The 27,188-nt window shown below is 36.5% G+C and overlaps 2 protein-coding genes across 3 annotated transcripts in view; one reads left to right on the top strand and one right to left on the bottom strand.

The window, feature by feature from the left end:
* Positions 1–6,143, top strand: part of LOC127500986 (ephrin type-A receptor 7-like) — a 116,775-nt gene extending 110,632 nt beyond the window's left edge. For both annotated transcript variants that reach the window (XM_051872656.1, XM_051872657.1), the window contains 4 exons: positions 406–558; positions 1,885–2,075; positions 3,038–3,202; positions 3,284–6,143. In XM_051872656.1, the coding sequence (XP_051728616.1) occupies positions 406–558; positions 1,885–2,075; positions 3,038–3,202; positions 3,284–3,398 (624 nt within the window). In that variant the 3' untranslated portion in view covers positions 3,399–6,143. The remainder of the gene's footprint in view (positions 1–405; positions 559–1,884; positions 2,076–3,037; positions 3,203–3,283) is intronic.
* A 3,061-nt stretch (positions 6,144–9,204) lies between these two features.
* LOC127500987 (prolyl endopeptidase-like) lies at positions 9,205–27,141 on the bottom strand. The gene is made up of 15 exons (XM_051872659.1): positions 26,910–27,141; positions 26,514–26,588; positions 22,594–22,727; positions 22,324–22,454; positions 20,608–20,817; positions 19,934–20,055; positions 19,650–19,755; positions 16,410–16,601; positions 15,340–15,537; positions 15,096–15,199; positions 14,698–14,834; positions 14,504–14,598; positions 12,889–13,020; positions 10,412–10,568; positions 9,205–9,972 (listed from the first exon to the last, which is right to left on the bottom strand). Exons 1-15 carry the CDS (start codon positions 26,949–26,951, stop codon positions 9,678–9,680), a joined length of 2,130 nt encoding a protein of 709 aa, XP_051728619.1. The 5' UTR covers positions 26,952–27,141; the 3' UTR covers positions 9,205–9,677.
* Positions 27,142–27,188: the final 47 nt, after the last annotated feature.

Raw genomic sequence — 27,188 nt, 5'->3', positions numbered from 1 at the left:
TATATGAACACAGCAGTTCTGCTCGGATCCGCAACAAAATGATCAGTCCGAGATCGCCTAAACGAGGTTCGCTTGTGGTGAGAAAGCAATCCAACCCAACAGATCAGGCTGTATCACAATATATGATGGGTCATTACATATGTTGCATGAAAAGCAGCAGTGTTTGATTTGATAATACCTCTGAAAATGATTTGTGGAGTAACCTGGAGCAAAGATGAAGCACCTTATCTACAACATTTTGTCCGTTTAGAAATGTTGCATTGTGAAAGTGAACCAAACCAAGAAGAATTTGCAACATTGTAACGATTTTAATCCCTGTTTCGGAACAAAGCAGATCTGAAAACACCCTAAATGACCAATTAATTAGCCTAGAAGTCGTAACTTGAAAGACTTTCTTTCTTCCAGCATGCAGGGAAGAGTTTGGTGCTGTGGACGGCTCCGGAGGCCATTCAGTACCATCGTTACAGCTCCGCTTCGGATGTGTGGAGCTTCGGGATCGTCATGTGGGAAGTCATGTCCTTCGGAGAGAGACCGTACTGGGACATGGGCAACCAAGACGTACGTCTGTCCCTTTGTGTTTCTTCTGATGCATCACCACTTGTGCAGTTCTGCAGCACTGTTCTTCTGGTGTTGCTTATCCAAACCTTTTCTCTCTCTCTCTCTCTCTCTCTCTCTCTCTCTCTCTCTCTCTCTCGGGCGACTGCTTCTCCTCCTCCTCCTTTAGATCTCCCTAAAATCCTTTTACGTTTGTTTGTGATGTATATTCTTTTTCTCCCTCTCTCTCTCTCTGGTGGCTGGATTGGATTTCGCTGTGAAGTTAAGAGTTATGCATTTGTATAAAAATTTGAAAGTAGCTAAAGTGAAGGGCCTTTAAAGACCCCAGATAAAGTGTGTGTGTGTGTGTGTGCATGCGCGCGCACTTTGACTTCAAGTCCACTTCAGCTCCGTGACCAATCCGACTCAGAAGTGGCGCGGCGTGTGGCCTCCTTTTCACGGCTGCAGCAAAGATCCTCCTAGTCTCTGAAATAAACCCTGGCTGAAGGACATCACACTTTTTGGACCCTAGTAATAATGTCTCTAAAAATATAAAGAAACAGCATCATAAAAATTAAATGCATAAATAACCTTAGTATCAAAACAAAAGCTACTGCTTATTTATTTTATTTTATTTTATTTTATTTTATTAATAAAAGTCTTGTAGTGATAATCTGATATGACCCGAAGGCCAAAGCTTCAGTGACACGAGACAAAACTCATTTAAAACTATGAAGTCATTATGAATTAGAGTCTCACAATGTAAAGGTTTTAAACAAAAGAGGCCATCTTTCATTACAAAGAGTGAAATGCTTGACTCTTTCTGCATGTTTATGGCTAAATTAATTACTGGGAAAAGCCAAAGGCATTATTGCATTTAAAGCAAGAACCTTTCATTTTATTCATTTGGTTTCAATAATGTTTGAGTTGTAGTTGTGCATGACTTTTAAGCAGTACTTTTATTGAATTGTATTCAGGATTTCTAATAAAGAGAGGCTCATAGACGCCAGGCAAGGACACATTCTGCAGTAAAATAATCATTTAATTTGCTGATTTCTCTCAGAATGTCAGTATTGTGGCGATTGCTTTGAGAGTACACAGGAAGCTCACTGGAACATTTCATTCAAAAACGCAGCAATGAGAAGTTTATCCATGTACAGATAAAACATTGCACTGAAAATCTGGGATTGAAAATCTATTTTAAAATCAGCAATAAACAGAAAAAAACCCAAACATTTAAAATAAAGAAGTGTTATGCTGTAAAGTGTAGAAATGCACTATTTCTGGGTACTCCCAGTGCTCAGTGTTTGTGTTTTTGTGTTGAAGTGTGTGTGTCTGTGTTCATTACAGGTAATTAAAGCGATCGAGGACGGCTTCCGGCTGCCGGCGCCCGTCAACTGCCCCGCGTCTCTGCACCAGCTCATGCTGGACTGCTGGCAGAAGGAGCGGACGGAGAGACCGAGCTTCACACACATCCACAGCGCTCTCAGCAAGAGCATCAGGAGCCCCGACAACATCGGCTCCTCCAGCCTGGGCCGCAGGTACTGCTTCCTGTCTCTCCACTTCCTGTTTCACACCCTCACCTTTCCTCATGTGATCGTGCGCAGTCAGAACCGCCGTACTGGTAAAACATGCAACGATAATCATCAAAACTTTATTTATAAATTTTGAAGCGATATGCTGTTCACCTACTTGACCACAGATGTTTAAATATTCACATTTTAATATTTCTAAACAAAATAAGTAATATTTTTTATATATATATATATATATATCAAAATGTCAAAGATTTTTGAGAAAAAAAGCTTTGTCAAACTATTATGCCTTTTGCATGGCAAAATAAAAAAAAATATGATTATGTACAATATATGAATAATAAAAATAAGCTCATATGAAATCATTTAAATATAGAATAATATAAAAAAAAAATATTAATCAAAAAGTCAAAAAGTCAGATTTACATTTAAGCTTTGCATTAAACAGTTATTCCTTTTGCTTGGCTATGTTATTAGTAATATATGAATAATAAAAATAAGATGAAATACTATAAATATATAATAATATGAAAATACATTTTTATTATTATTGCTATCATTGTTATTGTTATTTTTATTATATTTTTTCAGTGTCTTGGCTTTATTCTGCAATCAAAAACTAAAACTAACTAAAACTGAAGTAAAAAATAAATGAAACTGAATTTCAATATTTTTAATAAACAAAAAAACTAAGTGACTAAAAATCCAACTAAAATTAACATGAAAACTAAAAATAAAATATTAATAAAAATAAAATTGAAATGAAATAACACTGATAATAATAATAGCAATTTATGAAATATTACTTGTTTAAATATAATAAACAGCAGTATTTACCAGTATCGTTTTCTTGAGGTCGTTTCACAGATTCGATTGCTTTCCTCTGCTGATGGTCATAAATATAAAGGCTGTGACGGAAACATTTCCTGTAAGTGCATCTCTCTCTCTCTCTCTCTCTCTCTCTCAAGGACACTGGGCTCGTCTGTATCTCTAGCAGAGCGAACGCTTCCCTCCTTCCCGTCGTTCAGTTCGGTTGGAGAGTGGCTGGAGGCTGTAGACATGGGCCGCTACAAAGACAACTTCACCGCTGCTGGATACTGTTACCTGGAGTCAGTGGCTCGCATGACCGTTCAGTGAGTGCCGTGTGGAAATAATCCTGAATCCTGCGTTTGTCTGGTTGGGTTTGTGTGTGACAGACTCTGTTGTTTCTGCAGGGATGTGTTGAGTCTCGGCATCACCTCTCTGGAGCACCAGAAACAGATCCTGTCCGCCATACAGACTCTCAGAGCGCAGGTTATCCAGATGCACGGCCGCGGAGTGCAGGTCTGACATACGGACGTCTGTTCTCAGAATTACCCAGCAGGCCATTCAGCAGACAGGAGGTGATGATAACCAAGTCACTGCAAATGGCAGTTCTCTTCCTAATCTTCCTCTTTTCGTTCCTTAATATTCTCTTTGGGTGAACACTGCTTCTTTTCTGAGGGGGCGATGGCACAAGCAAGATGATTCCTCTAGAATAACCTGCTTTTCTTCCGCTGCTCATCAATGACATCCCTTTTAGAAGGACTCGGCGGTGGTCGAGACCCTCCGTCACTGTCCTGGAGAAGCTCCTATGACTCTCCAAAGGGCCTTTTTTCTTTATCCAAGCGAAAGATCTCATGCTTCGTAGCCACTGATCCTCCTATAAAGTGGACAAAACCGAGAGCATGTCGGCCGCGAGCGTTCGCTCCTCCGAGCGGGAGAAGATCTCGCTGTATCTTCAGGAAATAAGTTGAGTGCTGGTGTAAGAAATCTTAAATAATATGTAAATCCCTTTTTCTGTGTTTCCCGGATTTGATTGCGGTCTCCTTTTTTCTTTTGGCTTTCTTTCTCCACACTTTATACTCATTTCTGTATGGAAGCCCATTTCCACCACAGAAGAAAACAAATCATGCTCTTGTAAATCATAACTATGACATTAAAAGTCGAAATTATGACATACTAAGTCATTCTGGGATGAAAAATCAAAATTATGACTTAAAAAGTTGGTTATGAATCAAAATTGACATACTAAGTCAAAATTATGACAAAAAGAAAATTGACAATACAAAATTAACATAAAAAGTAAATCATAATTTTGACTATATCATTATTACGACTTCACTTATCTCATAAATTACAACTTTTCAATCCCATAACTGATTTAGTATGTCATAATTTTGACTTTTTATGTCATAATCATTACATTTTATATCATAATTAAGATTTACCAAAGCAGGCAGCAGAAATGGGCTTCTATATTTCTGAAGCGAATTATTATTGTTGAGTTTAAATTATTATTTTTGGTCATCTGTACTCGTAATGTTTTCTCCTCCTGTCTACTATAGGGACAATGTTTGCACTGCAGCATCCACGACTTACAGAAACTTGTACCATATTTATTAGATGAGTTATTTATCTGTTTACAGATGCTTATTGGCGCTCAGTTTTTGAATGCAAAAATATTATGTTAGAAAATGGAATACACAGCGCTGAATCTGGACGTTCAGTCGACGCTTCATCAAAATGCTCTTGGATTGTTGTTTGTGTAATTTAATTTTTCCTGCACTTTGAAAGTGTGTGAGTGAGTGATTGAGCAATTCAGTGAGTGAATGAGTGATTGTGTGAGCGAGCAAGTGAGTGATTGTGTGTGTGAGTGAGTGAGTGAGTGAGTGAGTGATTGTTAGCGATTCAGTGAGTGATTGTGTGAGTGAGTGATTCAGTGAGTGATTGAGCGATTCAGTAAGTGAGTGATGGTGAGTGAGTGATTCTGTGATTGTGAGCGAGCAATTGTGAGTGAGTGGTTCAATGAGTGAGTGATTCTGAGCGATCCAGTGAATGAGTGAGCGATTCAGTGAGTGAGTGAATGGTTCAGTGAGTGAGCGAGGGATTGTGAGTGAGCGATTCAGTGAGTGAGTGAGACTGATTTAGTGAGTGATTGTGAGCGAGTGAGTGAGTGAGTGAGTCAGTAAGTGAGTGAGCAATTCAGTCAGTGAGTGTGTGTGTAAGTGAGCAAGTGAGGGAGCGAGGGAAGGAGTGAGTGTGTGATTGTGTGAGTGAGCGAGCGAGCGAGTAAATGAGTGATTGTGTGAGTGAGCGAGCAAGCGAGTAAATGAGTGATTGTGTGAGTGAGCGAGCGAGCGAGCGAGTGGATGTGATGTGAAACACACACTTACAGACTTTAATTTCCCGCCATGATGGCAGTTGTCCGATTCTCTCGGACATGTGTAGTACTTGATGTTGCCGTTTTCTACAACAGAAGTGGTTGTTCTTTAACAGGAATGTTCTGAATGTTCTAGTGTTATTGAATTTAGATTATTGTGTGACGTGAGCGTGTGAACAAGACTTGGTTGGACCTGGATGTGTTTAAGCAGTATTGAGCGAAACCCTAATTCAGAACATCGCAGTTTGATCAAGTCGGTGCAAATCACATTAACAAAGACCGTAACACACGTCATGACTGCAAATACATATAGTACAAAACAAATGACTGGATTTTTTTTCTCACACTGTATTGGGTTGATTTTCATGATATAAACAATTGAAGCGTTTTGGAATTAATTAATAGGAGCATCATTTTCACTCTGTCTGTTTTACAGTTACACACATACAGACATGCATATTCGTCATTATTGCAGCCATATCATATCTGAAGGTGGCGCAACCGAATTAATAATCACTTCAAAATCTAAAGGACAAAGACATGCTGTACTGTAGTTTAACAGCCCTTTACCGAACAAGACTCGATTCCCCTTTGCATTGTGTGTATCATTCTGATCTCTGTTTGATACTGTAAATATGTATTTGAAAATGCAATCTATTTTTATAATTTGTTTGAATAATAATGTGTTGAATGAGATCCTCTCACTGTGTTAATATGACTTATTGTTTGAATTAGGCGAGTAGCGAAGAAAAGTTGTTTGAAATAATCAAGTCTTTCTTTTTTGTTTTATTTTTCTCTTTTCGGTTTGGAATTTTTCATGATTTTTACCTGTTAGAAAAGCAGATGGCTGTTGCAATATTGAAACATGTTATTAAAAAAATACAATACAGGTACCCTGGACTTTATTGTGTTTGCTTGCCGTCTTCCAGCATCACTGCCTGAATCCATACACACCTCATGGAGTCTATTTTAATCATGTGTAATCAATGTCGAGGCTCGGCAATCAAGCGTTTCCCGTCAGCTTTCAACCTCCGGAAAAACAGCGGGAAGCAAAAAAGGTGTTCTTTGTTCTGTATTTTTATCAAAAGGTTTCTTTTTAATAAACGATTTTCTTACCTGCTAGATACTTTTGTATGAGAGTGGCAATGAAATTACACCAGAATATTTATTAACGTTTCATTTGGTCTTTCCCAGTGTTTTATGCGTCTAATCCTGATTCTTTTGTTAAATATTAAGTCGTCATTCAGTCCAAGAGATTTAAAGATTAGCTTTAGTCAATCCAAGTGCGTTCATTTATATCAGTAATCATTTGAAGGGTTTTATTTCTCTCCTTTCACTTTTCTAAGTACTAAAAAAATCACTTGGAGATGATAATGGGGGGAGAACTGAAAGTGTGAAGAGGCAGCAATGCTTTGTGCGGAAGAAAATACGCCAGTTAATACTTCAAATCCCAGTAGTGAGAAAGCAAGGCGTGTGTGTGTGTGTGTGTGTGTGTGTGTGTGTGTAAGGGAGTGTTTACATGTTTTGTGTTCAGATTAAAAGACTCTTCGGTAAGAAGCAAGAATTGTCCACCTCTAAGTCGGTGTGAAGGGTAAAGTTTCCTAATACAAAAGTTTGATCCGAGCAGTTAGAGTGCCAGGCCTCAAATCGGATTTGGGGAACTAATCCGGATCGGCAGCAAGTGTGAACAAACAAAGTGGAGTGGGGCTTGATCTAGTCTCTCTCCGGGAGCATGTCGTCTCTCGAGGTCCAAACACCGCTCTATAGATCAATTCATTCACTGAGGATAAAGACGTCAAAGCTGTGTGTGTGTGTGTGTGTGTGTGTATTTAAGTGACAAACAGCCAGTTCTGTTGAGAGGAGGGTCACATGAAAGGAGCAGATGAACAGTGTGTTCTGGAATTCCTGCTGGGCTTTTAGTGGCTTTAAAGTGAACCGTGATTAAATGCTCTAGGAGGCTAAAACACTAAAAACCGTTCATTATTATGCATTAATCTTGAATGACGTGTGCTTGCCACTAAATAGACCTGTTCTTTTCTGTGTGTGTGTGTGTGTGTGTGTGTGTGTGTGTGTGCTAGTTTACATTTTGAGGACCCAAACTACTAATAAATATAGAGTGGTGCAGGTATGACATCAGAATCCGGAAGGCTAATTTTGCCGCTGGTTCCTTCCAGATTTTCCTATGGGGTTTTATAATGGGGTTTTTCAATTTATGAGTAAAATAAAGCCTGTGGTAAACATAACTTGACGATACTTTGCTCTATAGTGGTGCATTCAGTTTTCTCCTACATTATGAGGTCCTCGTAACTCAAATCACTAAATAAACACACTAAACATTTTTATTAAAAATGTAAAAATGCAGTTTTCTGTGAGGGGTAGGGATAGAAAATATCATTAGCTCAGTATAAAAAACATTCATTCAAAATTCCTGAATTTGAGTAGCGTACTTGCTCTACTTTATGTGGTAAAAATAGTAAAAGTAGTGTGCTCACATGCAGTATAAAAGACACTTTTGAATCATTTGACTCATTCAAAACACTGATTCGTTCAGGAACGCCACTGCTGTGTTGCTTGGAGACACGCAAAGATTCTTCTTTTGGAATCTTTTCCATTGTTGGAACAAAAACAAAATAACTGGCAATATTGACAGAAAATGAACATGTCTTGATTATTGAACCGTTGTATGAAAGCATTATAACACTCTTGATGCTGTTGTTCTGCACACTTGTATAGAATGAGCAGCGTCTTCAGTCAGATCTGGAGTCTCGACTCTTTGCATAAATACACGTTCGTTTGAGAATCATCACGTCTGGGTCCACAGTTCAAGTCCTGCTCTGTCGAGCCTCGTCACGCTTCATCTGATTAATTCTCAGGTTTTGGCCAAGCCCAGATTAAACTTTCTGTGACCACGGTTGAACACAAGTAGCTCCCGCTTTTGATTTTTGATTTCATGTCTGCTTCTTTCGCCTCTCCACTACCCTTAAATGTAGGTCACACTTTACAGTATCCAGTGTGATTACAAAAGCACTGAGCTCTGGTGATGAACAGCACACACTTAGTGTGTAATTATGTTATGGAACAGTCTATAATTATACACTGCTATCACTTTTGTAATTATGTTAATGTATAAAATGGACAATGCGGCAAAGTGTTTTCTGCATTCCCCTGTGTTTTTCCCCAGTATTTTTATCCATAAACAGCAGCTCCAGAACTGATCTCAGGTCAGCATTGCTCTCTTCATCAGGATGTACTAATGACAGGCTACAGCTTCAGCCGTCTCTGATAGGTTTACAGAGGTCAGAACTAACTACACTTTACCGAGCTGACCTTTCTCAAGTTCATTTTTAAATCAAAATGAAGTAATTCCCCACCATGTTTCTATACTTTATCTGGTAAAAATATAAAAAACCTATGACGGTTGGCTGGTCTTAGCTGGTTTAAGCTGGTTTCCCAGTCAGTCCAGATAAAGAAGAACTGGTCAAAACCTCTGTAAAGCCATCCTACTAAGACCAGTCAAACCAGTTTAAACTGGTTTTAGCTGGGGTTTGCAATAAAACTAAAGAAACCCCAAGTTTAACCATGGTTTTGCTTTGTGTATTTCTAGTAAACCATAGTAACAACATATTAAACCATAGTTTTACCACAGTAACCATAGTTTCAGTGTGATATTGGTAGTACTGTACAAAATTAACCATAATTTTAATATAGTAAGAATAGTTTTAATTATGGTATTTGTATTAACTCCGTAGTCAAAATAAAGGAAAATCATAATAATAACTGGTTATATAAATAGTTAATTAATAATATATATAATTAATATAATAGTATATAGTTAATTTGTGTTATGTGAAGCAGTTTCACTATAGTAATTGTTTTGCAGTCCTTTACTGCCCTGTAGTGTTTGTTTGAGGTATTGCAATTATTGCAAAACATTGGAAGGCTGTAATTCAAGAATGGATTGATCAAAAAAGAAATTGTTTATTGTTACAAAAACAATGCTTTAAAATCGATTGTTACAAAAAATCAGTTCAGTCTCTTCTATGATTTATACCTCCATTCATTTACTCGCTACACAGAGAAGTTCTTTAAAGAAGCTCCGTCAGATTCCTTCTAGGGATTCCATCATGGGATCATTTTATGGATTTAGTTTTAATGAATTAATTAGTTCATTTCTAAATGAATTAAACAGCTCATAAACATTCTTTATCACTAGAAAAAACTGAAATAACCTGTTAAACATGAAAGTATTATGCAATCATTTTTTCCTTAAAGAGTTCTTTAAAATTGAGTCAAGAACCCTACTGTTCTATGCAGAACCCCAATGAACCTCTTTTCTAAGAGTGAAATGCCCTTCTCCTCTCTGTCTCTCTCTCTGCAGAAATCACTAGATAATTTGTGCCTAATTCTGTTTATCTTCTGCAGCTCTCTTATTCTCTCCAGCTGAGGCCCAGTGTCTGAGCTATAAAAGAGAAGATGTGTGTGTCCTCCAGGATGGCTTTAGCGGTGGGTTTCCCGGCTCCATGTCCGCTCCGTGTGTCCACTCTGACCATCAGCGGCTGCTTCTGTCCGGGGCTGCGGCCCACGCCGTGCTGGAGAGTGGCCACGTACTTCAGAGTGTGCAGGGGGACCACGCGGTCATCGTGATCGGCCGTCAGCAGCAGCATGGCGGGGTACGGCGGCCCGTCTCGAGGAGCCTGAGGAAGGTTATGGAGAGGAGAGTACCTGTGGAGGAGAAGATCAGACTTTTTTTGTTTTTTGTTTTTGGACATACTGTTGCATTACACTGTGTCCTAACCTGACGCGACATGATCAGATTCCAGCGACAAGCAGTTTCTGTCCATGGCAGACATGACAAAATCAATCCGCAATCACAGCCAATCAGAAGAGCGCGTGGGCGGAGTCTCTCTGCAAGTGCACTGCACTCACAACCGAATCAATCACAGCCAATCAGAAGAGCATATGTTGTTGTTCCAGCCGTGACATGACAGAAATGGAAACCGTTTCTAAAACAGAATCGTCATGTATCGCCGTTAGGACAAAAACTCTCTGATTAACATGTAAAAGTTGTTTCATGTTGTAGGCGTCGCGTCTGGTTAGGACAGGGTGTTACTCTTACAAATACATGTTGGTTGTTTGGTTATAGGTTGTTCAGAAGTCCTACTTGATGAGCCATTTAAACTGTTCCGGATCGTCCGCACAGCCGTAGTCGGTGGTCCAGGCGTGGCCGATGGTGAATTTGTGGAACTTGAGCATGTCCATGACCCCGACCTCAGCCACCGCACAGCCGAAGAGCTCGGGCCGCTGGTTCACACACGCAGCTGAAACACACACACAGAAGAAAGGCACAGATCACTCTTCTCCTATTGTACGAAATGGCCAAACACAGTCCGCTTTTACCAGACACACTGACTCACACACCTGTGCTCAAATGAGTGGGCTTAGAAATGTTTGGATTACTCAGATAAAATGGCTCGATTTGACACACCTCACATTTTTAAAGGCCACGTTTCTATACTGTGACTAAACATATGGATCAGCACACACATACTAACCTACCTAACACACTCAGAGTAAAGAAGCTTTTTCAAATGCTTAGTAATTTATTCACTGCCACTGTTTTCAAACCGGTGCACCGCCTACACACACTCATCTTGTTCTGATTGTCTCCTCACACACACACACACACACACACACACATACACACACACATACATACACATACACACAAACACATACACACACTCACACACCCACACACACACACACATACACACACACATACATACATACATACACATACACACAAACACATACACACACTCACACACACTCATACTCACACACACTCACACTAGTAACCCACAACAAGGTGCAGATAGAAGACGCAGATTTTTTGACTCTGAATTTTGGGGGGAATTTGCAATTTTTTTGTGGAACGAAGTTAATTTTTTTTTTTTTTTTTGCTATACTGAGCTGAATACAACTGAAAACCACGAATGGACAGATGAAAATAGATTGTATCATTTTTTCAAGTGCCCCTCTGATTTCTTACATATTTTTTTCTACTGTGTAACAAGAAAAAATCCATTTTTTTTAAATAAATATTTTCACTTTTTTGTGCATACTTGAGGTAAAAAAAAAAAAAAAAAGTTTAATCTAAAATTAAAATATTCTTATTTTAGTATTGTTCCTAAATGATTATTACTATTAAAAACAATAACAATAAATGTTTATTGTTTATTATATATATATATATATATATATACACACACACACAAAATAGAATTTTTTGAATAACATTTTCTTGCTGGGCAAAAAAATCCTGATGATTTTTAAAATTTTCTACATATTTGCATATGCTCCAAAAATAGTCTTATTTTAGTATTTTTCCTAAATGATTCATATTACTTTTAATAACAAAAATAATTATAAATGTTGCATATATATATATATATATATATATAATTTATATTTTTTTATTTATATATAAAAAAATATATAAATACACACACACACAAAATAGAATTTTTAGAAAAAAAGTTTCTTGCTGTGTAACAAAAAAAAGGCAAAAAATCTTGCTGATTTTTTAAGAATTTTCTATATATTTTTGCTCAAAAATAGTCTTATTTTAGTATTTTTACCTAAATGATTAATATTACTTTTAATAACAAAAAGTTATTTTTAAATAACACATTTTTAATTATATATATATATATATATATATATATATATATATATGTATGTATATATATGTATGTATGTGTGTGTGTGTGTGTGTGTGTGTGTATATATATATATATAAAATTTAAATATAATTTATATATAAAAAATATATAAATATACACACACAAAATAGAATTTTTAGAATTAAATTTTCTTGCTGTGTGTAACAAAAAAAAAAAAATACAAAAAATGTGGATTTTGTTATATTTAACTTTGATAATAAGTTCTACTGTATAATTACATTTCCCATATGAACTCTGAGTTGAAGTTAAAAGTTAAATTTTCTACATATTTTTGCTCCATTGCTTCAAACCAAAAATAAAATAAAATCTCCTTGTCCTTCAGATCTTTAGTATTTGCTCAAAAAATAATCAAATTAGAAACATTTACTAAACAAACACATAATAGACTTTTTTGACCACTAACCCAGTTGTGTGAAAAATCTGTAGCACTTTTGAACAGATTCTCTAGTTCGAGCGCACAATCGCTCACACGCTCGTGCACTAACCGCACAGACTCAGTCATGTCTCTCCTGTGAATAAGACAGAGATTGAAACTGTATTTGCACCGGCAGCTGCTGGTGCCGCCCTTCTAACGACTGCATCTCCTGCTAAACGTGCTGTTTAATGAGAGTGAAGAGCGAGCACATCGTCTGTGAGTGTGAATGCCGATGTCATGTTTGCTCAACAGATGAGAAGCTGTGAGTAACGGCACAGATTGCACACATCATTAGAGCCGCACAGCTGCACGGCCATAAGTTTCCATTACTCTCATTTAACCATGTGTGAAGCAGGCGTGTGTGTGTGTGTGTGTGTGTGTGTGTGTGTGCTGAGACTGTGGAGTTGTATTGGTCATGTTCTTCATTAGATGACTGTGTCTGTCTTTCCTCTCTCAAAGCTCTTCCCAGATACTCACCCACAAGCAGGCCGCCGTTGGAGGCTCCGTTGATGGCGATCCGGCTGGCCGTGGTGAATCCCTCCTGGATCAGGTACTCGGCCGCGCACTGGAAGTCATCGAAACAGTTCTGCTTGTTCCCGAGAGTGCCAGCTGAAATCAGAAGTCTTTCTTTAAAGCCTTCTGCAGTTAGAAGCTGCACATGGTGGGGGGAGTGCAGTACTGCAGTAAACTTGTACTGAAGTTGTCATGAGGCCATATTAAGTGATAATAACTTCTAATGTAATTACATTTCCCATATAAACTTGAAGAGTTGAAGTATGTGTAAGATACAGACAGAAATATGACTCAAAAAAAGTGACACCTTAACTTGAGAAACAAAATGACTGAAGATATTAAATCTTGTTTAATGAAAAAAAAATCATGAAAATGAAGTGAGAGTAAATATCTGTCTGTGGAGTCAGAGGAATCATCTTCATTCAAAGGACAGATATTTGTTCTTGTTTTAAGCACGAACTCGCTTCATTTTCATGATTTATTTTAGGGAACAAGACTCAATATCTTCAGTCATTTTTTCTTCTCCGGTAAATGTATCTTGATTTAAGAATATTTAGATATTTGCTGGAAAACAAGACAGAAACACTGAGGAAGAACATCATTTTTTGCAAAAAAAAAAAAAAATAGTATTTGCATTTTCTTAAAAATGAAACCAGAAAATGTTCGTGATATTTGAATATAGATAATTGTTTTTCATTTTTAAAAAATATAAAAACAATTACAGTGAATAAAATCTTGACGTAAGGAAAAAGTTTGTAATTAATTAATTGTTTAATTACTTAATTACTTTTATGATTTACATATTTTCTATTTATTATTTATAAATATTTTTTATATTTTTATTAATTTATTTTTTATTTCTTTTAATTAATTACATTTTATGTATATATTTTTATTCATGATTTATTAATATATATATATATATATATATATATATACTTTTAATTAATTAAATGTATTATATTTATTTATTATTGTTTATCATATATTTATTTATTTTCAATTAATTAAGTTATTATTTATATACTTTTATTTATTGATTAATATTTATTATATTTTCATTTACTTTTTATTTTGTTTTTAATTAATATAAGTTTGTAATTAATTAATTGTTTAATTACTTAATTGATTTTATGATTCATATATTTTATTTATTATTTATTAATATTTATTATATTTTTATTTAGTTAGTTTTTATTTACTTTTAATTAAGTAATTTTTATTTATATATTTTATTTATGATGTATTAATATTATATATATATATATATATATATTATTTACTTTTAATTAATTAAATGTATTATTATTATTATATTTATTTATTTATTTATTATTATTATTGTTTATTTATTTTCAATTAGTTAATTATATTATTTATATATTTGTATTTATTTAGTTTATATTTATTATTTATTATGTTTTTATGTATTTTTAATTTATTATTTTTATTATTTATATAATTTTATTATTTATTATTTCTGTTTAAATTTTTATTCATTTCAAATTTTTATGTATTTATGTATGTTTCAAAATGACATTAAACACTTATCCGAGCATGAATGAAGTGCGGATGATACCTTTGTGCCAGGTCTGGCCGTACTCTCCTCCTCCTCGGATGTTTGCTACAGCCAGGATCCCTCCCAGGTGTCTTATGAAAAGCAGGTATGCAGTACTGCACACACAGACAGAGAAATACTTCACACACTCTCTCCCTTTTCCATTCCTCCTGTCTTATTTAGTCAAACACACACAGAGAGAGCTTTATACGAACTTGTAGTGCGGCTGAATTGAGTTCTCAAAGCCTCCGTATCCGTACAGGAAGACTGGATGAGAGCCGTCTTTCTTTATGCCACGCGCATGAACCAGGAACATTGGGATCTCTGTGCCATCTTTACTGGGGTAAAACACCTGGAATACACACACATTTCAGCTATGTGTACTCTCACACTACCGCTCAAAAGTTCAGAATAATTAAGATTTTTATTATTTTTTTTCTAAAGAAGTCTCTTATGCTCAGCAAAGCTGCATTTATTTGATTAAAATTACAGTAAAAATAGTAATATTGTGAAATACTGACTGTTTTTAACATTGATAATAATCGTAAATGTTTCTCGAGCAGGAAATCAGCATATTAGAATGATTTCTGAAGGATCATGTGACAGGACACACCTGAGTTGTCTGATAGTCACTCGGCTCGACCCCTTTGACCTCCACCTGCCGGAAGACCGTGGGCTCCGGGTCGGCTTTAGTCAGGTCACAGTGGTAGATTATACCTGATCGATTAGATAATAAAACACTAAAACACTTTTCCTGCTCTGGAAATCCATGTGAACTACTTTCTTACTTCTCCTCATACATTAGGTTATGCGGTGTATTTTTTTCATACATGTTATGATTATTTAAGTGCACTTACCAGGTGTCGTGAAAGAGGTGAACTTGTAGAAGAAGTCAGAGTGCTTCTTCTTGCAGCTGAGGCCGACTACAGTGCCCACGTCTAACGGCAGGTCCCGGATCAGTTTCCCTGACTGCAGCTCATACAGCTGTAAGATGTCCTTCACGTCGTGCACATAATTCACCAGCAGGTAGCGCTGGTTCACACACTCCACAAAGCCTGCAGACCGGATATAAACACTGTTAACATGCAGCTCTTCTGTTTGTGTGTGTGTGTGTCTGGGTGTGGGTGTGTGTGTGTGTTTCACCCGAAGATGTTGACTAATGCTAAATACTAAGAAAATATGAGCCAGCCGTGTTTCCAAAATGTTTAAAATGAAACATTTTACAGGGAAAAAAGCAGGGGAAACGGGGCTAGTCGCAACAAGAGCCGAGTAAAGTCCGGTTACAAATATGTGTTTTCATTACACTGAAAAATAATAGTAACCTAAACATGGAACATCTAAATTAAATAGTTTTATTTAAGTCAAAAATATAATTTAACATCATTGCATCAACCTAAATACATTATTTTATACCAACAAAATGAATTTGTATGGTTAAATCAGGTAGAAATAGCAATGGCAGGTTGCAGTGGTTTTATATGTTGGTTTCAACTGTATAATGAAGGAAGATTTGAACCGAAAGCTTGTTTTGTGTTCTCAGGATGAAGAATCTCACTTACGTCACATGTGTTTTTATTAGTTTTAATTGTATACAATTTATTGTTATAATTTCTGTTGGTTAGAATAATGCTACCATTTTTTTTTTTTTACTGTTTAATTAATAGAGAATTTTGTATATTTCCAGAGTAATAACAGGAAATGGTTAAGACTATAAAGTATGTGCCTTAACAGAAATTTACCTTTAAAAATAAATCTACCTTAATAAATATTCACTGTAAAAATGGGCCGCTCCAAAAAGAAAAGAAAAGCAAAAGTATTTCCAAATCATCCATGTATCATCAAATCATCACATGAATGATCAATATTTCGACTAACTTTATTCTTATTTTTCTAGATGTTTATGTGGATTCTGCAGGTGTTCTCTTACCCAGGACGTCCTTCTCGTGTTGGGGAATGAGGGTTTTCCAGTGCTTCTGCTCTGGTTCCTGCAGGTCTATGGTAATCAGGCGGTAACGAGGAGCCTCTAGGTTGGTGCGTAAAGTGAAGACAGTGTCATCGTTGGTGATGTATGTGTACTGCGCTTCAAATGTGTCAACCAACTTCACCCACGGCAGCAAACCTTGAATAACAGCATAATATAAATGTCATAATATATTGCAAATTGTGTGGTGTGTGGTGTGTGTGTGTGTATACAATCACACATACAGTAAATGCATACATACATACAGTACATACGTACATAAACACATACTTAATGTATGCATGTATGTATGTGCATACATACATGCATACATACATGCATATATACAGTACATACATATATACATACATGCATATATACAGTACATACATATACATACATACATATGTGCATACATACATGGCATATCTACAGTACATGCATATATACAGTACATAAATGCATACAACATCGTACATGCCTACATGCTGCATACATACATATATACAGCACACTAACGCATGCATGCATATATACATGCATACTACATACATACAATGATACATGCATGCATACATACACAATACATACATTTATACCAGTACATAAACGCATGCATGCAATAAACATACATACTACATATGTGCATACATACATGTCTATATACAGTACATGCCATATATACAGTACATAAATGCATACATACATACGTACATGCATACATGCCTGCATACATACATATATACAGCACATAAACGCATGCATGCATATATACATACATACATACATATGTGCATACATATATACATACATACAGTACATACATGCATACATACATACATGCATATATACAGTACATGCATATATACAGTACATAAACGCATGCATACATACATAAATACATACATACGTACATGCATGCATGCATACATACATATATACAGTACATAAACGCATGCATGCATATATACATACATACAGTGCATACATGCATACATACATATATAAAGTACATACATTCATACATACACATACATACAGTGCATGCATACATACATATATACAGTACATACTGTACACGCATGCATATACACACACACACACACATATATATATATATATATATATATATATATATATATACATACAAACCCGATTCCAAAAAAGTTGGGACACTGTACAAATTGTGAATAAAAAAGGAATGCAATAATTTACAAATCTCATAAACTTATATTTTATTCACAATAGAATATAGATAACATATCAAATGTTGAAAGTGAGACATTTTGAAATGTCATGCCAAATATTGGCTCATTTTGGATTTCATGAGAGCTACACATTCCAAAAAAGTTGGGACAGGTAGCAATAAGAGGCCGGAAAAGTTAAATGTACATATAAGGAACAGCTGGAGGACCAATTTGCAACTTATTAGGTCAATTGGCAACATGATTGGGTATAAAAAGAGCCTCTCAGAGTGGCAGTGTCTCTCAGAAGTCAAGATGGGCAGAGGATCACCAATTCCCCCAATGCTGCGGCGAAAAATAGTGGAGCAATATCAGAAAGGAGTTTCTCAGAGAAAAATTGCAAAGAGTTTGAAGTTATCATCATCTACAGTGCATAACCTATCATCCAAAGATTCAGAGAATCTGGAACAATCTCTGTGCGTAAGGGTCAAGGCCGGAAAACCATACTGGATGCCCGTGATCTTCGGGCCCTTAGATGGCACTGCATCACATACAGGAATGCTACTGTAATGGAAATCACAACATGGGCTCAGGAATACTTCCAGAAAACATTGTCGGTGAACACAATCCACCGTGCCATTCGCCGTTGCCGGCTAAAACTCTATAGGTCAAAAAAGAAGCCATATCTAAACTTGATCCAGAAGCGCAGGCGTTTTCTCTGGGCCAAGGATCATTTAAAATGGACTGTGGCAAAGTGGAAAACTGTTCTGTGGTCAGACGAATCAAAATTTGAAGTTCTTTTTGGAAAACTGGGACGCCATGTCATCCGGACTAAAGAGGACGAGGACAACCCAAGTTGTTATCAGCGCTCAGTTCAGAAGCCTGCATCTCTGATGGTATGGGGTTGCATGAGTGCGTGTGGCATGGGCAGCTTACACATCTGGAAAGGCACCATCAATGCTGAAAGGTATATCCAAGTTCTAGAACAACATATGCTCCCATCCAGACGTTGTTTCTTTCAGGGAAAACCTTGCATTTTCCAACATGACAATGCCAGACCACATACTGCATCAATTACAACATCATGGCTGCGTAGAAGAAGGATCCGGGTACTGAAATGGCCAGCCTGCAGTCCAGATCTTTCACCCATAGAAAACATTTGGCGCATCATAAAGAGGAAGATGCGACAAAGAAGACCTAAGACAGTCGAGCAACTAGAAGCCTGTATTAGACAAGAATGGGACAACATTCCTAATCCTAAACTTGAGCAACTTGTCTCCTCAGTCCCCAGACGTTTGCAGACTGTTATAAAAAGAAGAGGGGATGCCACACTGTGGTAAACATGGCCTTGTCCCAACTTTTTTGAGATGTGTTGATGCCATGAAATTTAAAATCAACTTATTTTTCCCTTAAAATGATACATTTTCTCAGTTTAAACATTTGATATGTCATCTATGTTGTATTCTGAATAAAATATTGAATTTGAAACTTCCACATCATTGCATTCCTTTTTTATTCACAATTTGTACAGTGTCCCAACTTTTTTGGAATCGGGTTTGTATATATATATATATACACACACATGCAAACATACATACATGCATGCATGCATAAAAAAATAAACGTTTCGAACAAAAAGCTGAAAAAAGGCGTTTCTGTCAAAGACTTCGCCCGGATGGGATTCAGAACAATAATCAAAACACTGAGTAGATCGAGTCCTTCAAAGTTTCACAGCATTTCATTAACGGTGTTATTAAGCATTTTTGATTTATATGCTGTTTAATGTTTGATGATCGCATTATTTTACATGTGCGTCAGCAATGCTTCTATCACTTGTTTCTGCTTCTTCTTCACCTGTGTTTTGATCCGGAGATTCAGTACTTTTTCAGAAGATGCATAATTGCGCCCCCTACCGTGAAAATATCGATTGCTGGAAAATTCCATTAATGGCAGGGAAAGAGTTAAGACATGTTGTTTTTATTAACTTTTCTTTCACCCACAAGGCTGGCTCATGCAGACTGACCTGTGATGCCGTCGGGCAGCTGCTGCAGATCGCAGTACCACAGACGGTTCACCGGCTCACAGCCTTCAGTGATGGACAGCACTGCATACCTGCCATCATCAGAAACCTGCACACAGCAGAAGAAAAAGAGAAGCGGACGAAAAAGGAGAACAATTAATTTTAGACTAGGTAATTTCTTCAAATATTTTGTACATATTTCATAACATTGTGTGAAACATCGGAGCAAGTTGCATCATGTCATCTTCCCAAATAGTGGGTTTTGTTTAAATTAGCTGTCCGCTTACGGTAAGGTTACTGTGCCATTTTGGGTTGTCAGGAAACTCAGCCACCAGGACATCTTCTGATTGGCTTGTGCCAATAACATGGTAGTACAGTTTCTGGTTTAGGTTTGTTGTGGTCTCAGTGCCTAGAATGGAAATAACACAAACAAATCACTGGAGGTCAACATGAATAGCCGTTGAGAACCTATTTTACTTCTGTATTGTAAAAATAAGTGTCTGGATTGTGAAAGGTGGGTGTTGCATATACTGAAACCAGACCGAACACAAAAAGTATTTTCTTATTCAGTATTTTTGTCTTGATTTCCAGTACAAATATCTAAACATTCTTAAATCAAGATAGAAGCAATGATGCAAGACAATAAAATTTTATACAAAAAAAAAAAAAAATCAAAATTAAGTGAGTTTTTGCTTAAAACCGACAGGTTAACAACAATAATCTCGTTTTGTCTTTGAATTAAGTTTATTTCTCTGACTCCACTGACAGATATTTGTTCTTGTTTTAAGCACAAGCTCACTTCATTTTCATGCTTTTTTCAGTCGTTTTTAAGAATGTTTCGATATTTGTACCAGAAAACAAGACAAAAATAAGGATAATGTTGTATATAACTAAATAGCGACAAAGTGATGTAAGTGGAGGAGGAAAGCAGTGTATTTTGCCGTGGATCGTGTGCACGTACCGTCAGCTTTGCCGTCCTGTCGAGGGTAGCAGTTGTAGAAGATGCCTTTGGCGTCGTGGGTCCAGGCCAGGCAGCTGAACTTCACCCTCTCCAGAAGGTCCGGCAGCTCGGTGAGGTCATCAGCCTTCAGGAAGTGTATGGTCACCCAATCAGAGCCCGCGCTGCTCAGACCGTACGCGAAGTACTCACAGTCCTCTGACAGGCGACCCACTGTGAGAGCAGACATGCACAAGATCAACAAGCTGTGATGAAATCCAAATTTGATCATTTAAGAGCAAAACTGTCCATTTGAATGGTGTGATTGAAGCCACTGCACTCTGAATGAACTATAAAAAAAGAGTAATAAAGACAGGCAGTTAGAAAAAGATCAAAGGAATGAAAGAAAAAATGAGGAAAGACAAGGAAGCTGTATGGGAAGAGTTGGCAGACATGTTGTCAGGTTTACAGTAATGATACATTTTTACGTTCACAGTTGAATTGATTTGAATCCTTAAACACTGGTCATGTATGAATGTGCCTTGAAGCAGTTTGGATACACATAACTCAAGTGCAAACATTCCAGCTGTGTATTTTCCTGAAGATCCCTCAGGGCTCCAAACCCGTTCGACAAAAACACCAGCAAACTTCTGAAACAGCTACTCCAGGAAACACTGACAAGGGAAAGTAGTCTGGTTTCCCATTTATGCAAATAATTTGGTTTAAAGTTTTCTGCAGAGAGAATCTTACAGAGTCAGAAAACTACTGTGTTAAAATAGAAAGGAGAGAAATTAAGAGATATACCGTCAGTGATTTGCATAATTCAGTGCATCTCAAGAGCTCCAGAAACAGAAAGACCTTAAAAAAAACCTCCAGTAAAAAGTCTATATTCTTTCATTTTAATTAGTATAATTGCTTTTTCATGTACTCCATTCATTTATTAATGTGTTTAAATGACAATTAATTCGATAAATTAATACTTTTATTCAGTGAGGATGCATTAAATTGATCATAAGTGACATTTATAATGTTACAAAAGATTCTATTTCAAATAAACACTGTTCTTTTGAACTTTTTATTCATCAAAGAATCCTGAAAAATAAAATGTATGACGGTTTCCACAGAAATCTGACTGTTTTCAACATTGATAATAATCATAAATGTTTCTTGAGCATCAAATCATCATATTAGAATGATTTCTGAAGGATCATGTGACACTGAAGACTGGAGTAATGATGCTGAAAATTCAGCTTTGATCACAGGAATAAATTACACTTTACTGTATATTCACATAGAAAACAGCTGATTTAAATTCTAAAAATATTTCACTATTTTTACTGTATTCTTTCATCAGCAGAACCCAAACTTACTGAACCCAAACTTTTGAACGCTAGTGTATTTGTAGAAACCAAATATAAGTATCGTTTATGTAATGTTTCAAAAGTCTATAATCTTTCATTTTAATTAGTATGTTTTTATGAACTCATGTATTTAATAATTTTTTTGTTTTTATGTACAGAATCATTTGCATTTAATGTTTTAAAAGTCTACATTCTTTCATTTTATTGAGTATAATTGTGTTTTTATGGATATTGTGTCTCTTTTAAAACAGTAATGAAACCTGTCAGGACATGTACAGAAAGGGTGAAAAAGAAGTGTCCGGGCGGGAGAGAGTGAAAAGGAAAACAGAGTGAGGTTAGTGTAAGTACTACAGGTGTCAGTGAATGTATTATGACTCACTCTTGAGAGCCACAGTTCCGTCTTCTGAGAGCTTGTTTGGGTCGAAGAACACCGACGCTGGACTGTCTAAAGAGTCCTGCACGTACAGAACGTTCTGGTTCTGCAGACCCTCGTTATGGGAATAGAAATATCTGCAATATAATATTTATTACATGTATACAAATCACATACCGATATGCGTTGCACAAGGGGACATTTTATATTGTGCTATTTGTGCAATGCATTATAATGTAAAGTGTTTTAAGAATGTCATGCTGTGTTTGTTCTGACCTCTTCCCTCTCTTGTAAGGACAGCTGTATTTGGGGTAGTTGTAGAGTTCAGTGAGGCGCTGGTGGAAGCGCTCTTTGACGACACACTCTTCCAGGAATGGCATGGTCAGCTTATTCTGCTCCTCCACAAACATCTGCAGGGCGGGTGAGAGACTCGTTGTCATACACACACACGCATCTTGTTTATATGTAAATTTTTCTGCACATTTCTTTGTTCCGGTGATGTGGGCCATGGGCGGAGGCCAGAAAACAAAACAGTGTGAGCCCAAAAATACCAAGTAAATGGTGGTATGGATAGTTTACCCTTATCCGATAAGAAAGAGAAAGTCGTTACGGCTCATAAAAGCTGGTAACTGTCTTGTCAGTCAACATGTTAATATCAGGGTTATTATAGTTAACTGAATCCAAAACCATTAAAAAACACTTACTTAAACTGTTACTAAAAATAAAATTAACATTAACTGAAATAAACTCAGACTTATTTCAGATAGTTGCCAAGGCAAGATCTTATTTTCATTTAGTTTAACTTGATGGACTAAAATAACTAAAACTGAAATAGAAATAAATAAAAAGTATATAATTTCTTTCTTTCTTTTTTTTTTTTTTTTTTAAAAAGTGTCAAACAAAATTACTAAAACTTTAACAGAAATTAAAATGAAACTGGAAAATATAAACATAAGAACAAAGTCAAAATATTAATAAAAACTATAATAGTATCTCGGTGACTAAAATAGCACTGAAGAGTAATGCAAGGATAAAGACAGTCGAACCCCTTTGAACTGAAATATTTACTTGAACTTCCCCTGAGATATTAATATTTGAATAACTTGAAACTTTTGCATGTTCATGGTTCTGTGATGTCACATGACAATCAAAAAAATGCAAAAAAAAAATTAGCAGGTGTTTTTTTTTTTTTTTTTTTTTAAATTTGGCATTTTTACACTCTAAAAAATGCTGGGTTGAAAATGGACAAACCCAGCGGTTGGGTTAAATGTTTGCTGGGCAGTATTATTTAACTCAGCTATTGTTAAAAAATGACTATATGTCTGGTTTAAAATGAACCCAAAATATGTTGGAAATTAAAAATCAGACACATAATTACTAGAGGCAACAATAATAATCAAAAGGTGAACATTTATTAATAAGCAATTTAATGCATGTTTATTGTTTAATTATTATTCATTAAACTTATTAATAAATGTTCATTTCCAACATACTTTGGGTTCATTTTAAGCAAGAAATACAGTCATTTTCAATCAATAGTTGAGTTAAACTAAACTACCCAGCAGATTGGGCAAACATTTAACCCAATGGCTGGGTCAAAACAACCCAATCACTGGGCTAAATCAACCCAATTCGCTGGGTTAAAACAACCCAATCACTGGGTTTGCCCATTTTCAACCCAAGTTGGGCTGTTTTTAACCCAACATTTTTTAGAGTGTATGATTTAATTAATCATTAGCTTCATCAGCTTCATTAGGTTTAAAGGAAATAAGCTGGTGAGCCAAGACATACAGTAGGAATGATACAGAATTTAGTTCTTGTACTAAACTGTGATTAAACTAACTGGTTCGGTCTTCACAGCATGGCAGGAGACTGAAACTTTATTTTGCTTTTGAAACCAGGATTAAAATCCTATTAATATTAATGTCTGAGATTGTGGAAAATTGATACTGTACGTGATTTGCATTTGTAGCTTAGAATTTGTATATGGTTGCATACAGATAAAAATGTTATTGGGCCTTAAATTTCATCTTATTGACGATGTTGAATGATTGATTAGATTTTAAAATGGCTGATATAGTACAGATTTCGCTTATGTCCGTATTTGTCGCAGTAGCTCCAGTGGTTTTGGACTCTGTTCTGTGTGTTGGACTGGATGCATAAAGTTAGTACATCTTTGTATTATAACACACATATCCATAGTGGACGTTCTTGGATTTCACTTTAATGATTTTTTTGCATGTTTAGTAGTGGTGTGTCTGACTGTGGAATTAGTAACTCAGTCAGTTGCATGAGAAAAACTGTGATTGTACATCATGTTAATGATATTTCTAAAATCGCTGTTCATTGTGTCCTACTTTTTTAATTCGTGAAAAAATGACTGAGCGCATCTGTAAAGAATCATTAGTAGCTGATGGGACCGTCTTTAAATGAATTTGTGTGGACCAAACGCCAACAACGATCAAGCAGCTTCATAAGGATACTAAAGCCTTATTCAGATGGTATTGTTTCTCATGGGGACGTAAAGTAATTTCAATATTTACAGAAGCTAGTATCTGAATAGAATCTGAATTCAGAATGTTGGTGTTTTTCTTGCACCGCCCTCGTACAAATTCCTTGCATGTTATTTTTATTTAGTACTGTCCTGAATATGATATTTTACATACTGTAAAAGATGTTTACATATAGTCCACAAGACAAAATAATTGCTGGATTTTTAAAAACGACCCTTTTCAAAAGTTTACATACCCTTGATTCTTAATACTGTGCATCGTTGATGATCCACGACTGTATGTTTTGTGATGGTTGATCGTGATTAATTGTTTGTTATGAACAGTTAAACTGAGCACTGTTCCTCAGAAAAATCCCTCAGTTCCTGCAAATTCTATGGTTTTCCTGCATATTTGAATCACTGGTGAAACCATTTACTGATGTTCCAGAAGGAGATCCGGGGAGTGAAATCTTTTTGAATTTGAAGATCAAGGTAAATTGTAATGATTTTATCTTCTGGGAAACATGTAAGCATGTTCTGTAGCTTCTGGAGGGCAGTACTAAATGAAAATAAATGCTCTTTAACAGGGCTTGACATTAACTTTTTTGCTCACCAAACACTGTGGCTAGTGGTTTTCCAAAGTTACCAGCTACAGAATTTTCACTGGCCACAATTTTTATTATCTCATAATTTGGCAGCAGGTATATTAGGCTGCTGTCACTTTAAGACCAGATCCATTATACTGTTACACATGTGTTTTCTTTCTCAACTGTTTTACATTCACTTCAAACACAACTGACTGTATTTACCTGAATACTCGCCAAGACCGGCATTTTGACATTATTTTGTGTGTTTGACTGTTTAAGCGCAATAAGCAGCGAAAAAGAACTCAATTTAGTACTGAGAGGCGGCTTTATGTCCGCACGCTTTGGGTGTGAGTACAAAATCTGCTGAAATGAGTAAAATTATGCGCAATCCCACACCGAAATTCAAGCCCTGTAACACCAACAATATTCATCCGGAGCAAATGAGTGAGGGGAGGCGGGTTTGTCGACTCGCCGTCGGAGAAATCACGAGAGAGCGAGAAAGCACAGCTGGTATCTATTCTGTGGAAAATAAGTATTGGAAGCGTTTGGAAGCCCTGGTCTTTAAACAAAATAAGAAAAAAAATACACATCTAGCATCCTCTTCAAAAGTTTTCACCCCCCGCTCTTAATGTATCGTGTTTCCATCAATGTTTGCAGCTTTTGTAATGTGAGCTGTCCTCAATGTGAAAAGATGGATCTCAAAATCATACAGTCACTGCTGGAAAGATAAATTCAGTAATTATTTTGTCTTGTGGACTATATGTAAGCATCTTTTACAGTATGATGCATGAGGTGCCAATGTATATTTACAGACATCCTGATTACCATCTGAGTGGGGCTTAAGTCTTATTTTATGTATGTAATATTAGTCTTCGATTTATGTCATTTTAAAAAAAGCCAAAGTGTGTGTGTTTTGGTAGGGTCAGGGTCTATTTATGTTAATGAAAGCATGACAGAAGTTAATGAGAGGTTGGTGGAGAAGTGCATGTTGTGTGGGTGACCCGAGTTTAGATCCTGTCTGGTTATTTCCCAGTCCCAACCCCCATCTCTTCTTCCCATCATTCCCCGTCACTCCTCCTCCCTGTTAATGATGACGATGAAGGTCAGGTGTGTGTCACCTTAGTCTCCTCACAGTCGGGGTCCTCCAGCCAGTGGTACGGGTCTGGGATCTTCACTCCATGATAATCGTCCACCTGTGAAACAAAACCCCAGAGTTAGGAGCAGCGAAACGTCTGCACTGGGAGAGAACAGAAACACATTCGGTTTACATGTAGTTCTGTATCTGTTGTGCCTGGCCTTCAGACAAACCCACACCGCACGGAAACTAATGCAATCATCGTGTGCGACTGAATATCAACTCAAACACGTCTGAACCCCTACACTTCCATGGCTCATGTGTTCCAGTCAGTCTCTTCTGTTCACAGCATCTGTTTGTGCTTTTCATGTGTCTTAAACAGAATGAGGAAGAGCAAGAGAATGAATGAAGTAAATCCCCGAATGAAAGTACCACTGACCTTACTGTCATCCCTCCGTGCTTCAGGGTATTTGAAAGCCATTCTGGGTGTGTTTTGATAGGTTTTTTGTTGTCAAATTCAGTGTATATTTGTGTGTTTTTGTCCGTATGCTTCACGCCCGGCTGAGTCAGCTCTGAAAAGTGAAAGTGAAATCAAACACTTCTCTCTCTCTCTCTCTCTCTCTCGCGCTCTGACTCTCTCTCTCTCTCTCTCTCTCTCTCTCTCTCTCTCTATTACACAACCAGGCAGCTCTTCAGACAGGAAATGATTTCACCCCTG

The sequence above is a fragment of the Ctenopharyngodon idella genome, chromosome 19 (assembly GCF_019924925.1).
Source record: "Ctenopharyngodon idella isolate HZGC_01 chromosome 19, HZGC01, whole genome shotgun sequence".
Classification (NCBI taxonomy): domain Eukaryota; kingdom Metazoa; phylum Chordata; class Actinopteri; order Cypriniformes; family Xenocyprididae; genus Ctenopharyngodon; species Ctenopharyngodon idella.
Note: the sequence above shows the minus strand (reverse complement) of the source record. Positions and strands in the feature narration are given on the sequence as shown.